Source organism: Fringilla coelebs (genome assembly GCF_963513975.1).
Source record: "Fringilla coelebs genome assembly, chromosome: 3".
Classification (NCBI taxonomy): domain Eukaryota; kingdom Metazoa; phylum Chordata; class Aves; order Passeriformes; family Fringillidae; genus Fringilla; species Fringilla coelebs.
Genome location: NC_140030.1, coordinates 34,847,801 through 34,863,639, shown reverse-complemented (window position 1 = coordinate 34,863,639; position 15,839 = coordinate 34,847,801). Strand labels below are relative to the sequence as shown.

Below are 15,839 nucleotides of genomic sequence, written 5' to 3'. Positions count from 1 at the left end.
GAGTGAATTTCAGAAAACAACTGGTGTGTTGGAACTTTGTTAACATCAGATTACATAAATCTTAAGAATAATCATGCTGCTTCTCAGTTTGTCTGAGATAGAGCTGGACCTGCAGATGTTTTCCCCATGTTAAAAGTTGTCATTGAACACAGTACTAAAAATTTGATCTGTCTCATACATTCATTCATGCTGTAAATTTAACAGGAAGTAAGTACAGAAATAGTGCGGCTCATCAGCTTGTTTGCATTTTTCAAAATGTGCAAATGGTAAAGGGAGATTTGTACTTTTTCAGAGTGTTCATTTTCAGCAGTTAGTCAGCTCTCTTAAAGGAAGATAGTGTCTTATTTCAGAAGTGACTTTTTCGTTGAAGTTGGGTAGGATATGCCATAAGAATAAGCATTTTTTAATAAGCCTTCACTTTTGTCCTGAGTTACTGAGAGCAAATTACGGTGATTTAAAGGTCACTTAACAGGCCCTAAAGGACATTTTTGTCTAAATACAGGAAATTTTCCATGTTCCAATGAGCCAAGGCAGCACAAGTTGTTGAAGTAACTAGAAGGACAGGGATCTCACTTGTTTGAGTATTTCACAGTTTAAGTAGCATTTAAAAGCTTTTTTTTTTAAGAAAAGCATCACCAGCATTGCAACATTCCTAGTAGATAACATGTTGATGTTTGTTGATGGCTTTCTATGCAGTTAACATCAGCATAAAATAATACAAACATGATAACTATTGAAACAGAACAGTAGGTTATTTTTTGTCTTAAAAATGAATGGGTCTGGCTCTGGTAAACCATTCTCTCATTCACAGTCTCCGAATACTTCTATTTGTGCCCATTAGAGTGTAAGTAATTAAGTTATTTGTTGAGCAGCTGTCAGAGGAATTTAAGTAGCTTCTGGAGCAAAAGAGCTCCAGTGCTTAAACCATAGTATTTTGTAGTCTCTGCCTTTTCCTTTGCAAACAAACCCATCCCATTGAATTGCTGCTGTATGGTTAAACAACAATATGTAAAAACTGATTGTCTAGATTAGTGATGCTTTAGGAATATAATAAAATCAATAAATTCATATTTTAAGGAGTGAATATAAAAATATTACTTGATTTAGTCTTTTTGTGTATGAAAAGGATGTATCATTAGTTTGGACATTTCATACCACAAAATGCTGTGCTTGTAGAGGAGGGGAGGCACTAAATGAAAAACAGTGTTAGATATCTAGATATAGAGTAAAGAGTATTTTATATGAGTAATGCAAAACGTCTGCAATGACTAAGTCCATTAAGTTTTTACTATGAAGTATTTTTAGTATAGTGTGAGGTGAACGTTATGGTTTCCAAAATTAACTAGAGATTTTTTGATTACTAGTGAAGTGCCAAGCTAGAATTATTCTTGGTACCATGTAAAACTGGTTTTAAAGTTTTCCAGGGTAAGGTTTGTAATGCTGTTATTCTGATTATTTATACAATGTAATTTTTTGAGGGTTGAATGAGAGCAGTCGAGGAATTACTTCATTGGGTTGCTTTTTATTGTACCAAAGCCTTGACTTCTTTGCCCACTTCTGGAGCTTATCTGATGGGCATTTTACAGAGTAAAAGCAAAATGTTTCAAGAAAAAAAGATGCTTTTTTCAAAAAATCTGTGTACACTCAAACTCATAGTGTAGAGATTACATGCTTTGGTAGCAAGAATCTCAAGGGGCTGAAAAAGTCCAGAGCTTTTGGAGAAAAGTAGTAAGACAGAACTGGTAGAGGTTTTGTCTCTGCTCCTTTGTAATTTGTCTTCAGTCTGTACTGCTATGGGCAGCTTCTAATTTTTTTTCACTGTCACCCACTCTCTTGTGTTACAATTTAGAAAATGTATGCTGTATGCAAGCTCTGGAGCCTGTTTCAGATGCAGAAGGGCAGATGTGGCAATGTGTGTGTGATCTGGCCCCTGGCTGCAGATGTAACAAGACTGTTACAGCAAGTTACATAACTCACTATGTTGTAAATTGTGGAATAGCAGCCCCTGGTTCCCTGCTTCCCTAATCCCACATGAGGTCGAAGTGGAAATGTGCTGAGACCTGAAGTTGGTTTTCTGAGTAAACCCAAGATGTGGGCTGAAGGAGTTTTATGTGGAACCTCTTGGAACCCATGGGGTTGTTTAAACCAGCTCTTCTGACTGAGTGCCACCCAGATCAGTCTCTTTGAAGCACACAGTGTCCATTGTCATTCATCAAAGAAACAAGGCAGAGCAAAGGACTCTAGTCCAAGATCCTGGGCAGGCTTGAGCATAGTGTGGATACTGTATTCACTTCTGGCAGCATCGAGAGCACTGCAACTCGCTGGGGTTTGCATCAGAAAAATTATAATCTTAAGTAGCTATCTACCCCAGTTGTATTTTAATTTTTTTATCATTAGTATTTTTTTTTAAATAATGTTTTAACATTTGTACTGAAAGATTTTCCCAGCATCTGAATCTTTGTGTCGCTAAAGTTATGAACCTTTTATTTCTCCAAGCCTTATCCTTTCTTTTCTGAAACTTCATTCCCCTGAAGTAATATTTTCAAAGGCCAGGCTTACAGCTGCTTTTGGGTTAACTTTATCGCTTTCCTGCTTTAAAGGCTAATTCACATTGGATACTGTATGGTTCTGTAAATGGTCCAGATATACTTCTCACTTCTCTGTACTTGTTATTTTTAGCAGTAGTAATTATTGGAACATGACACTCAGTAACAGGGATTGATGAGCAGCTTTGATGGACTTGGGCATGGGAAAGAAGGCTAAAGAGGCTGCCAACACTGGATAAAGACTGTCACGAAACAGTGTTTTTCGGAAGAGATTCTTGAAATAATACTAAATGCTGGTTTGCTCCTGTAGCTGAAGATAGAGTGTTCAGACCCCTTGACATAAGCATTTCCCATTTACAGGGATTATGAAGACTGTGTTTTTCTGTATTTTAATAATTTCCCTACAGTCTTATGACAAATTGGGCATTTGAGTAACTATAAAAATATAGGAGGCTTTCGTTATTCTTTTATGTATAGCAAAGTGGAGTTGCTAGATGTTAGCATCTGTCTTTCAGAGTATTTGATGTCTTCTGCAAAATAAATTTTATAATCAGTAGTAATTTAGAAAACCAAATGCTAAGCATGAAATAACACATAATATTTATAAACTTTTATGCCTTTTCAGGATTAGTATCTTACCCTCGCTGTCATTCGTATGCTGCTAGAATTTACTTTTTTATGAACTACATCTTACTCATGTATAGCTCCAGACTTCAGAGGTTTTAGTGGTACCTACTGTTCTCTTAATGTTCCTGTCGTACTTTTGATTTTTGTTTTTGATTTAGACTTTATTTTGCTTCTTACACATTTTTCTGTTTAATTATCATTTGAGTGTGCTGCATCTAGAATATGTAAAGCCCTGGTTTCTTTAACACAGATGAATTCAGGCTGACAGTCAGTAGCAGCTGCTATTTCAGCATCAACTATTTTATATATTGAAAAATATACCTGTGTATTGCAAAGTAGTGAAATTCATCTCTGTACAAAGGAAAAGTAAAGAAAATAAACAAAGCTGTCACCAGCTGCATTTCTTAAATCAGCCCATCCCTTGTATTTATTAGGCCTCAGTGGTCTTGCAGTGCAGAGGAACCTGCTATGCTAAGGTGTAATGAAAACTTTGAGGACGTTTTATATGAAGAAATGAGACCACATTAAACAGCCACAATTGCAAATGTGGTGAAAAAATAGCAGAATGTTCTTTGGGGAGGATATACATACTCTTAATTCCTAGCACAAATTTTGTATTATATTGCTTTTTATGATTTTAAAATTACAAGGGAATTTCGGCGGGGACCAGGGAAGTAGTTTACCTGTTTCTTGCCAAGTGCAGAAGTTTGGAAGAGTCTAAGCTCAGAAATAAACTTTGTCTTGCCCCTGGGTGTTTTTTTTGTTTTGGTTTGTTTTTTTTTGGGTTTTTTTGTTTTTTTTTTTTTTTTTTTGTTATTATTATTAAGCTTGTTGGTTTAGGCTGCCTGGGGAAGTGAAGTCACCTCTACTGTAACTCTATGTACAGTTCATAATTCAAATAACTGTCTTGAATATGTAGGGTTGTAGGGTTGTGAGAAAAGTCTGAACTTCTTTTCCTTAAACATGTTTGGCATTTTCTGAGACATGTTAAGATTGCCTCCTGTTGTTATAAGAAGAGGAAAGAAAGGATTATTCTGTTACAATGACACATTTTCCTAAACTGTTCTTTAATAGAAAATAGACAAATACATTGCTGGTAGATCATTGCTTCCTCAAAACATAATAAACAAATGCTCCATTTAATTCTGTTGACTTTGTTCTCATAGATGAGAATTTTAATAAAACAGACCCAAATCATGTGCTGTAGAATGACCTCCACATAACTGGTAAAATTTGTTACAGTGTAGTGAGCTCAGTGACCAAAATAGATCCACCCTTTGTTGAGTGGATCTTGATGTCCTCATGCGTGCTCCCTCCCTTACTCTTCAATCTTACTGCTGGTGTGATGAGAAGAAAGGAGGCATAGTTACTTCTTTGCCTAATTATTCCTCTGCTGTAGTTTCATACATTTTCTGGCTAGCTGAAGTGGGTGTGAGTAGCAGTGCTTGCTTTGGCTGGGCTGGTATCAGCCAGTGCTGAGCTGGGGGCTCACTGGGGAAAGCTGGTGCTAGATGGGCACTTCTGCATATGTGCTTAGGCGAGTTCTGTCATATGTGCTTAGACGAGAGAATCTGCACTGCACCGTGTTCAAAATGAACACATTCATTAGAACACTGTTCTGAGGCTGCAAGCTTCAGAACAGTTTTAACTTGCAGTTTTGGTGATCAGTCTTCTTCCCTTGCAAGAAAAGATAGTATGTATAACTGAGATACCAATTAAAATAGAAAGGACCACACTGTGTTGTAAAACCTACAGTTGCTTTTCCAGTGAGCTTGCCAACCTGGCGTGCTCTGAAAGTGTGTGCAAGAGAACTTAATCCTGCTTCCCCTTGAGTTACTTTTCTTCTTAGAAATGTAAATATATGCATACTGAAAAACAAGCAGTGTATTTTTCACCATAATATTTTCCCTGTGTCTTGCTTCTTTCTCCATGTGATTATATGTATTACTTGTCCATGTGATTATATGTATTACTTGTCCGTCTGCTTTAGCAGCCCCATCCTGAGGTGCTTTGTCAGACAAGTGCACATCCTGCAGGCTCTCTCTTCCTCGTCCAGCAGAGCAGGGTGTGCATCACTGGCATGACGATGCTTATTTGTATCATTAACGTTATTCTCAAATGGATAATTCAGTCATATTTCCAGATTGAAATCCATGCAGAACTGAATCCAGTTTAAATCATCCAGCTTGTCCCATGCTTCATTTTTCTTCTAGCTGTGCTATGACAGCCCCAAAATAACTATAATGTCTGCTAGGTAGCCAAATTGCTGGCTACCTTTTCAGCTCCTCAGCCCTATCCCACTTAAAATAAACCTGTGCAGTTGGCTATAGCATGCTGTCATGGAAAAGAAAAAAACCCACATGTAGTGCAACCTTTTGGTGGCTGTCTGCAGGTAGAATTGCCAGTGAATTCAGTCCCAGTAATACTGGCTGAGTGTTCTTGTGGCTGACACCTTTGCAAATCAGGGTTCCTCTTACCATGTACCTACTTGCAGAGAGTACCTTACAGAAGAAAAGTGTTTTGGTTAAAGAAATGAAGGATAATGAAAAGAGATCCAGATAAAAGAATAAAAAGACTCATCTCTCTTATTCTGTTCCCTTAAATTTAAGAGCATCTTCTTGGTCAAGCCAGTGTATCCAGAAATGTCTTACTAAACTACAGAAATAATGGAGGGAAAGGGAGAAAGAGGGGAGTGGAATGCTTTTGACATCACTATTTACACTTCAGCTTCTATTTTGCTTTGTGGCTTGAATCTGATCCTGCTTGAACAGATTTTTGAAATACGCTCTCAATACTTATTCAAAGGTCCTTACAAATGTTCTAACAAAATTCCTTCTGGAGCAGCCACCCTGCCTTTATTTTCCTCTGCTGGGGAATTTATTCCATGGTGACCTCTCTCCCTAGCTTGCAAGGAAGAGGGCATTTAGGCACGCTGGGCTGGGCTCTGACTCTTTAGAAAATCAATACAAAATCTTGCTTCATTTAACACAAATCTGTTAGGTTGGTGTAAATTGGAGAATGGAGACAAGGAGAGGAGTGATCCCACAAGATCGCTTTCTTCCAGCACTCTGTGCTTGCTTTCACACCCTCATCTGTCACAGCTCTCTCTGGAGGCTAGCAGTTTCGATAAGATGCACTTTATGATTTAACAGTTTACAGGCTGTTTTATAAAATTATGCACAGTACAATACATCAGAAAGGAGGCATCATGTATTTTTCTTTGCTGTTTTATGGATTTCACTGTTAAGGAACATCTTTTTTTTCAGGTAGCTGGCTCACAAATAGATATGCTTGTGTGCAGTAAATACCAGAACTTTTCAAAAGTGTGGTAAAATTAACCCTCCTGTCCTTGAAGACCTGTTGCCTCCATTGGGATGGAAAAATTAATTTGCTGACAGATGCTACTTGTTAAGAAACAACTGAGATACTTTAATATCCGGCCTGTGTGTGTTAGTTCTGAGCATGGGAAATGGACACAGAAGGAGAATGAATTAGAAATGCCAGGATTAAAGAATTTCTAGTTCTAGGGAAAAATGCCTAAAATTAAATACTTTGGTTAATCACAGCATAGCTTACATTGCTTTTTGTCCTAAATAATAAAGAATTTCAGTTCCATTTTTTTGACATCAAAGAAGGAAAGAAGACACCTAAATATTAAATACAAAATTCAATATAAAATATAAATTGCATGATAATTTATATACAAACATATAATCTGTTTAAAGTATTTAAACATATGAGATTAAATATAATGTTTGGACTAATTTTGCTGTCTTGGTTAGTACACACTGCAGGAGATTTTTTGCTTGACTTGGTATATGTGCAGTCAGACCTATAAGACCCACTTGTATGAATATGAGGTCATATTCTGGTAGACTTAGATTTCAATTATTTTTTCAAAACTTTTCTCAAAGTTTAGCTTTAAAATTTTTTAAATGGGCAACAGGAAATGCTTTAAAATAATTCTAGAAGATGATGCCTTATACTTAGTAATGCAAAATGTAATTACAAGAAGGCATCTTTGGCATGGGCTTCTTCATTGATGCTTCCTTTGTGGATTTTGAGAAGTTGCATTTAGGTGAATTCATGGGTTTTGAGAGATGGCATTTTTCTACCATCTCACATGAAAAAAGTAGATAAGAAATGGAATTAAATTAACTCTGATTGGACACAAATTTGCAATCTAATGAAATATGAAACACATAACTGAATGCTCCTGATTTATTTTATGTAATGATAATATCTGGCTTAGTTCAGGTTTTGTTCACAGTTTAAAGCTTTGGCCTGTTCTTGTTTGTGAATATTAGGACTGTTGGGGCAGTAGTGATCACTGTCATAGGAGGAACTCATTTTGTGATCAGGGACAGCTAATGAACAGATTTGAGCAGACCAAGGGCTGAATGCATTGGTTTCAGAAAGGACTCTTATTGGTTCTCTCTGCTCAGTAAAGCTTTGCTGGTTACTTGTTCTCTGAATTCTAAATGCAGATGATTAATTTACTTATTCATACAAAATTAAGTTCTTACTATTGAACTGAATTTATGCATGCTGGGAACACATTTGCATAGGTTAAATGTATTATTTGATTTAGCTATAATTACTTTATTTCTATTACATTGATTTATAATTATTTAGTTACCTGTTTATATGAAAAGTATTTTTTTATTTGCAGAGGTCTTTTTATTTCCATCCATGACCGGGGTCACATTGCTACAATGCTTAAATCCTGGCCAGAAAGTGTCATCAAGGTAAGTACAGTTTTAGTTGCATAACAAAGCAGATGCTTTTTTGTACCCAAGATGAATTGGTTAAGATATTTTTTATAAGCTTTTTATCAATTTAGATTTTGGTGATTTCTTAATTCATTTTTTCAACAAAAAGAATGCTGTTACAGCCAAAGTTTGAAACACTTAAACACTTTTTTAGCTATAGGTGTCCTTTACTGATTATTAGGTCAATTACATTGAATATTATGTAAAAACATATCCTGAATGCTTTTTCTGCACTTCAGGAAATCAAAGAATGATTGAGGTAGGAAGGCACTCCTCCTCCTGCTCAAACGAGGTCAGCCAGGACAGGTTACTCAGGGCTATGTCCAGCCTTTGAGTTTTGAGTATCTCCAAGGGTAGAGACCCCACATGGTCTCTTGGCAACCCCACTCTAGAGTTTGAGTTAATAGTTCTCCACTTAAAGTGCTTCATGATCTCTATTTAAAAAAATCTTTAATTTCCAACTAAAATTGCTTGCCACCGAGTATGACAAGAAAATTATTGTGTTGTCAGCTGTGTGCCATGCTGAGCACGTCTCTCCTTTATTATGAAAAGTCTTTTTTATTAACATGGACAGTTTTGGGGGTTTACTAAGTTGTTATATTTCTGTCAAGGAGAGCACATGCTTCCTCATATGTATAAGTATGATGGAGTGTGTTATTTACTCAAGGGAGGAAGACATACATCTTTGAAGGGTAAGAACCAGGTGCTTGTAGACAGCCCTGACAAAAGCCAGTAGGAGTGACTGGCTCTGGTTCTGCTGAAAACAGACATGACAAAACCCAGGAGTTTGTGGTTCTTCTTTTTTGTGGATAACTTCCTTTCCCTTCCTATTCTGTTTTCATAATGTTGACAGAAAAATGTGAGAGGGAACAATGCCAGGTCTCTTGTAATGTAATACTAAATACCTCTCTTGTGTATTCTTAAAAGTTTTATATGAAAGTCCCATTTACAGTAAAGCAAGAGTCTAAAATAGTAAAACAATTTTTACTTTTGTTGTACTATTGATTTGTTTGCACCTGTTACGGTTTTTACATGTAAAATAAAAACTGATGGTAAGAAAATAATCGAATGCTTCGTACATACAGGCAAGGAAGTGATTTTTAAAGTGCCTTCATTTCTTCTTCCAGGCTATTGTGGTAACTGATGGTGAACGTATTCTTGGGCTTGGAGACCTTGGCTGTTACGGAATGGGCATTCCTGTTGGTAAACTGGCACTTTATACAGCATGTGGAGGAGTAAAACCTCATGAGTGTCTACCAGTGATGTTGGATGTGGGAACAGATAATGAGGTAAATCCCTTTCTGAAGTGTACTGATGGGTTTTTGTTACAATACTGGCTTTGATTCTGTGCAAATTAAAAAAGCCGTAAGGAGGATGTCTCATTCTAGTATACAGTGTAGATATACTCATCCTAATGTGCAGTTTAGACAGTTCTGTAATGTTTAAGTAATTAGGGGCACTGTTGTCTCTAAAAATGTGCTGCATACACTGTACATGTTAGAATGTGGTATAGGAAATTTGGTCTCAAGAAGAGGAGGATGATAGAGTTAAAAATATAATTCAAGGCAGCATTCTTCTCCACTTCTCTCACAGAATTTCTCTGCAGTGATTTTCAATGTGAATTTTGAATTCATATTCAGAATAACTTTGCCTCTCATTTTGGTGAACTGCTTAAGGCTGTAGTCTGATCTGTGCTGGCAAGGGATGTCTATGTAATTCAGTTCCCTTTAGTTATAAAATCACTGTAAATTTTCCCCAAGTGAGGTTCTAGCGCTTCAAGTAGATGGACCTTACCCTCTTTATCTTGGCTTCCCATGTGTGTGAAATTCAGAGATTTAAACTTGTTGGAAATTGGCTCTCTTCTTTCCAGTACCTTTGGGATTGCTTGTTAATTACTTGGCCTTGATCTTCCCTTTTTTTTTTGTCTGAAAGAATATTTGAATACTTGAAGACTCTGAATGATGTCAAATTAAAAGAAAATCACCTGCAATGTATTTACGCTTTTGTAGAAGATGTTGTATTATAAATGATACATGTTTTAAGCTTTATGCATGATAAATGTATCAGAGATTTATGTGCTTTATAGCTAAACAAAGCATTCCTGCACCAGTAAATGTAGCTGGGGCTTCTGGATTGTTGGGTTGGGTGTGTGCATCTTCAGCTTTATACACATACCTTCACCCCTGCCCCAGTTGGGATTTAGGCAATGCATGATGAAAGCATTACTGAACAAGAAATGTCTACTCCCCTCTCTTTCTGTCCCACCAGAGTCCCCTTCTAAAAGCAGACAGGCTTTTTGTGAGATGCGTCTGACACTGCAGCAAGTAGCCATATCAATTCACATATAGGTCTCATTGGCTATAAAATATTATTATTTTTGGTTTGAGCAGTTATTTTGGTTTTGAGCAGTTGGGCCAGTTTTGTAATCTATGAACAAATGTTTCTAGGCAGTTAATTGCATAGGCAGAAGATACTGAAGTATCTATCTTCTGATACTTCAGTAGGCTTTTCATTTTGCTTTTAAGCTTGTGTTTCATTGTAATTTTAAATTTTTTGTAGCATATTATTTGCTTGAAAGATACCAAACATCTATATATACACACAGCAACAGCAAAACAGGCTTATCCATGCTAGTAGCCCAACTTTCATGTCATTGTTCTTGTGATTGAGTTCACTGTCTATGAAAGAGTGGCACACAAAGTATTACAATGTGCATAAAATTTGTGTGACCTGAAGTTTGTTGATGCTCCAAAATACCTTCTGATCAGGAGGATGCCTTTTGGGTTTTTTTCATTTTGGGGTATGGCTTCTTATTAGGACCATAGGGAATGAGACCTGTGAATTCAGCTCCTGGGATGTGAACAGGTATGACTGTTGCTGTACCCCTTAGCTTATAACATGACATGGGCCTGATAGTATTCATTAATGGGAGCTTGGATATATTTCTCAGGCTTCTTTAGTCAAAGTCAGGGATCCTATGGCGCCATCTCTCTTAGTTTATTCACTCAACACCCTTCCTCTCACCCAGTGGCACATCCCTGTTCTCTCCTAAACACTTGTGTTCATGTCACCAGTTGATGAGTCCCTATAGAGAACTGAAATGACCAAAAAGCATGCACATTTTGCTGGCTAAGTTGATTGTATTAAACCAAGCTGGCAAGAAATTGCATTGCAATTCCTTATCTTTAAAGCTAAACCTCTTGAACAAATAAGTGTATTTTTAGGCTGTATTTTCTTAGTCTAGTCAGGATTTTCCATAGTAAGACACAATAGAAATTACTCTTGCAACTTGTGCATATATAAATAATAATTATGCTGAACATGTTTTTTTAAATGTGCAGATGTTTTCCATTTAGATTAGTTCCTTCTCCCATTCTGTGGGGGCCTCCCTGCTTCAAAGGAAGTTTTAAAATGTACTTTTGGCAGCTATAATGTGGAGGTGCACAACCTGCAAATTCTCCAGAAAGATTAATTCTAACTCAAAAGCAAATTGCAAAAATCCCCAACTTCACAAGCTCTCATCCTATATTGTTTTGATGTGTACAGAACTCAAACCACTAACTTTGAGGAGCAACTCACTCAATTTGAGATGGTTATTAAAGTCCTTCTTACTCTTAGTTTTAGCAGAGGTATTTTTAGCTAGGATATTATCCTGTTACTCATAAAACCAAGGAAAGAAAAGAGAAGCAAGTAGAGCATTTTTATACCATTGCCTATAAAATAAGTAAGAGAAATGGAAATTGCTTATTTATGGTTAAAAATGTGACCTACTAGAAAGTCCTATGTGACCAAGCCAGTAAATCGTTCCATGTAGTCAGTGTGGGACTGAATGTCCAAAAGAAGCGGTGTTGACTGCTGCCAAAAATAACAGGCCTGTTTTGTAAGGTATTGACAGGGTGAGTAATTACTGAGGAACATTTTTATTCAAAGCATTTAAAATATTATTTGGAGTACTGCTAGTTATTTACTACAAACCATGGCAATCTCACTAAAAGTTATGCCTTACCAGTAGCCATGTACATTTTAGGTGTGAGGATGGTGCTTCTTAGGTGGGATTTCAATGCAGTGAAAACATACTGAGGCATTAATCTGAGTGCTGATATGAAAGTGTTGCTGGAAATCCTGAGGTGGTATAATCTCTGGATCCTGATTGTTCATCTAATTTTCCAGAGATATACGTTATATCACCTTACAATGGTTAAAGAAATAGACTGAGGAAGAAAAATGAACAATTGTCAAGATACACACAGCTGCAGTTTAGTGGAGGTGTACCTGAAACACATGTTCAGCACTGGAAGAGGGATGGTTTAAGGATGATGGAAACAATCAAGCTGGATCAAAGGGAAATATTTAAACATCAAAATTAGAGTGATGATTGTTTTCTGCTTGAAAGATGTGAATAAACTCTCGCGAAATACACAATGTTGAGACAAACCTTGTTGGTTAAAACTCAGTCTGGATTACAGGGAAGTGAATACTGGCAGTTTAATAAAACCAACTGAACAGCAAAGCCTAGTAATAGAAGCTAAGGTCAAAAAATATCTTTATAGGCAGTAAAAAAGCAAAAGACACTAAAGAAAAGTAACTTAATGAAAATAATTATGAATAGTAAGAATGAGGTTTTCTGTTTTTCCTGATGCTTTTCCTTAGTGATGGTACATATGGAAGTATTAGATTGTCACTATAAATATGGTAGATACTTCTTAAATGAAGGTTTTATCTATCTTGGCAAAAAGTCCTATTTTCCATTTCATTAACAGCAAATGAATTAAAAGTTTGTCAAGATCCTTAAATCAGAATATCCAAATAATGCTTTGTCAGTTTTGTTTTTTTTTAATGTGGTAAAAGCTTTCTCTGTACCATGCTGAGCTGGGTGTGGAGGAAGCACTAGTTTTTTCTTAGGTGTATCTGGAATGAATTGAAAAAAATCAGGAATATCAGCTTAAAGGTAAGGCTCTTACTGAAAATGCAAAGATCCTGGTCAAGTGAGAGTTTACAGAATTTTGGTTGACTTATTTTTTTACCTTTGAAAGACATTTTAATTCTTACTGTTTCTTTTAAGAAACAAGACTAAAGAAAAAGCAAAGCAGGCCTCCTGTGTTACTGGAGAAAATGCAATTTAAAATATGTACTTCTGTGAGGAATAATAAAATACTTGTGGGTTTAAGGTATCTCAGGGGATTTTTTCAGCTCTGCAATGTTCAATATCTTTATCAGTGACTTGGAGGCAATATTTTATTGTTCAAGGGTCACAAAAGAGACATGGTCTAGTTAAAGTACTGTTATCCAGACAGAGGAGTAATGAAATCTAGCAAGACTGATGCCTTGTGTTATATAGAAGTCAAACCAATGGTGAAAGGGTTTATTTTGACCATAAAAATTTTAATCTAATACTGGATGCTTAGCAGAGGAATGAGAACTGGGTTTATTTGATACCTTAGAAAAGAAGCTTTGACAAGTTCATGGCTGCCAGACCAATTCTAAACTAATCACATGGGTAAATACAATACTGGCAATGGCCACTTGTGGGAGATTTGGAAAGATTGTGTGTTAGTTTTAAATTTAAACCATTAACTGCAAATTTCAGTTTAGGTAGAAAGCTCTTTCAAGCAGTACCTTTACACAATGTGGAAGAGCCAGGACAGCTCATATTGAAAGGACTTTTTACACAGGCAGTTTCTAGCAGTGGACATCAGGGTGCTCTGAACGCCAGCACAGTGCCATGTGGATTGCCCAGGGGTCAGGAGTCATTCCAGCTGCAGCTGCAATGGCTGCAAGGAAGCTGGACACACAAATATTCTCTTGCCCTGTGTAGACACAGCTAAAAAGCTCATGTGGCACATATATATGCCCTTAATGTGCAAATGAATTATGATGGCCAGTTTGCTTTTAAAAAATGGGTATCTAAACTGTTGGACTCTTCTTCAAAGTAATAAGGGATAGGATGAGAGAAAATGTCTCAAGCTGCACCAGGTGGGTTTTAGATGGGATATTAGGAAGAATTTCTTCACAGAAAGGGTTGTTAAACATTGGAACAGACTGCCCAGGGAAGTGGTATAGTCCCCATCCCTGGAGATATTTAAAAACTACATAGCTGGGGTGCTTAGAGACATAGTTTAGTGCTAGACATGGCAGTGCTGGGTTAACAGTTGGACTCACTGATCTTAAAGTTATTTTCCAACCTCAGTAATTTTATAATTCAATGATTTAAGCACTGAAAAGTGCACAAGAGGGAGAAATATGCTGGGCAAGCTGCTAGGGCAGCTACTCCTTCCTCTGTGACAGTTCAGGGACTTGTGGGTTGCTATTTCAAGTTGTTTCCTTCCTGCATGCTTGCTTTGGAATATTTTTTTCTCTTAACTTACTAAAATATTGAAGTACAGGAATGTGATGGTTCTACAGTTGCCCTAAATAGGTCAATGAGCATGCCCGGGCTGGCAGTTCCAACTCCTCTGGAAGAATTACAGGCATCTATGCTGGAATATGCAATCCAGAAAAGCTGAGGTGCAAATTCAGGCTCAGCTTTTTAGCTTATCCTAGCTGGCTTTCTGTATTTCCCCATATTATTTCAAATTGTTGTAAGAATTAGTACCTTTAAGAATTAGAGCCTCCCAAGATTCGTATTCTTGAGCAGTACCTACACATAAATGTGCAAATGAAAGCTGATGAGACAACAGAAACAAACCTGCTTTTACTATTCATATTTCAACCAAAATAGAAACCTGGACAATAGAAAGCTGATTATAGAGGAAACCTGCAATTTCATACCTTATCAATCTAAAAATATAAATGTGCCAATTAATAATTTAAATTGTGCAGAGCTGCAGGGATTTCTAAATAAAAGACAATCACAATTTGCATTCACATGTAGAGTAGTGGCACTTTTGCACTTTCTTCAAAATGTAGTAAATGTGTAATGGGAGTGATTATGCTGTCTGTCCCCTTCCCCTTGAATGATGATTGTTAGAACTGGAGACATTTCAGTGACAGTGTTACTGTAACATAGCAATAACATTTCCTGAATTCTATGAATAGAGGTCTGTATAAGAAGAGTCTATTTTCGTATTTGGTGCATATATGAGAATCTCATTTCTAAGTTATATTCTCTAGTGTGTTCCCTAGTAGTTTTGCATATTTCTGCACTACAAATGACACTTTGTGTGATCAAAACAGGTTTCCAGATGTGCAGCTTTTCATTTAGGTATGTTAAAATGGTATTGACCAAATTAACCTGGGTGATGGAAAGAGGCTTTTTTTTACATGTTCCACAAAATAGTCAGGCCAAGGAAAGTGCTCAGAGGTAATGCTGTGGCTCAATGATGCTGAGTTCCAGGCATTCATTAGCATTTATAAAACGATTGATGAAGTAAATATTCTGTGGGTTTTTTTTTCTTTTTGGTTGCTGGCTGTCTGTGCCAGTCTGGTAGGAGATAATTGCACTTTCCTTTGCCAGTTAAGTTTTATTTTACAAGGGGATTTTTTCCCCTTAGATCTTGCTGCTGTACTGCCTTCTCTGGTAGTATACAGTCAGCACTTGAGGAAGGGAGAAAATAGATGACCATTCCTTTTTCTTCCCCTTCCTGACCTTTGAGTTGGCAAGAAAACAATGTGATTGGATATTAGTTTCTCTAGAGTCAGTGTCATGAGTAATTTTTTCCATTCTCTCTTCAGTGTTAAGAAGTATTGAAAAGTAAAGTAATATCTGAACTTAAAGTCCTCTCTAGCCCATTGTGAAGGAGAGAAAAACCCACACTGCTTTATTTTGTCAGAATTGGTAGTCTCCTTTTCAATCTATTCAGTTATTTGAAGTGGACTGAGTTTGTGTTAGACGAGGGAATGGGCACTGATTTTATTGATATGTGTTCTAAAATTGAGGGGTTTAGTGTTATCTTTC

General features: G+C 36.7%; 1 protein-coding gene across 1 annotated transcript in view; it reads left to right on the top strand.

Moving 5' to 3' along the window:
- Positions 1–15,839, top strand: part of ME1 (malic enzyme 1) — a 155,214-nt gene that overhangs the window by 57,287 nt on the left and 82,088 nt on the right. Inside the window, exons 4-5 of the mRNA XM_084202238.1 lie at positions 7,846–7,921; positions 9,073–9,234. Of these exons, the coding sequence (XP_084058364.1) occupies positions 7,846–7,921; positions 9,073–9,234 (238 nt within the window). The remainder of the gene's footprint in view (positions 1–7,845; positions 7,922–9,072; positions 9,235–15,839) is intronic.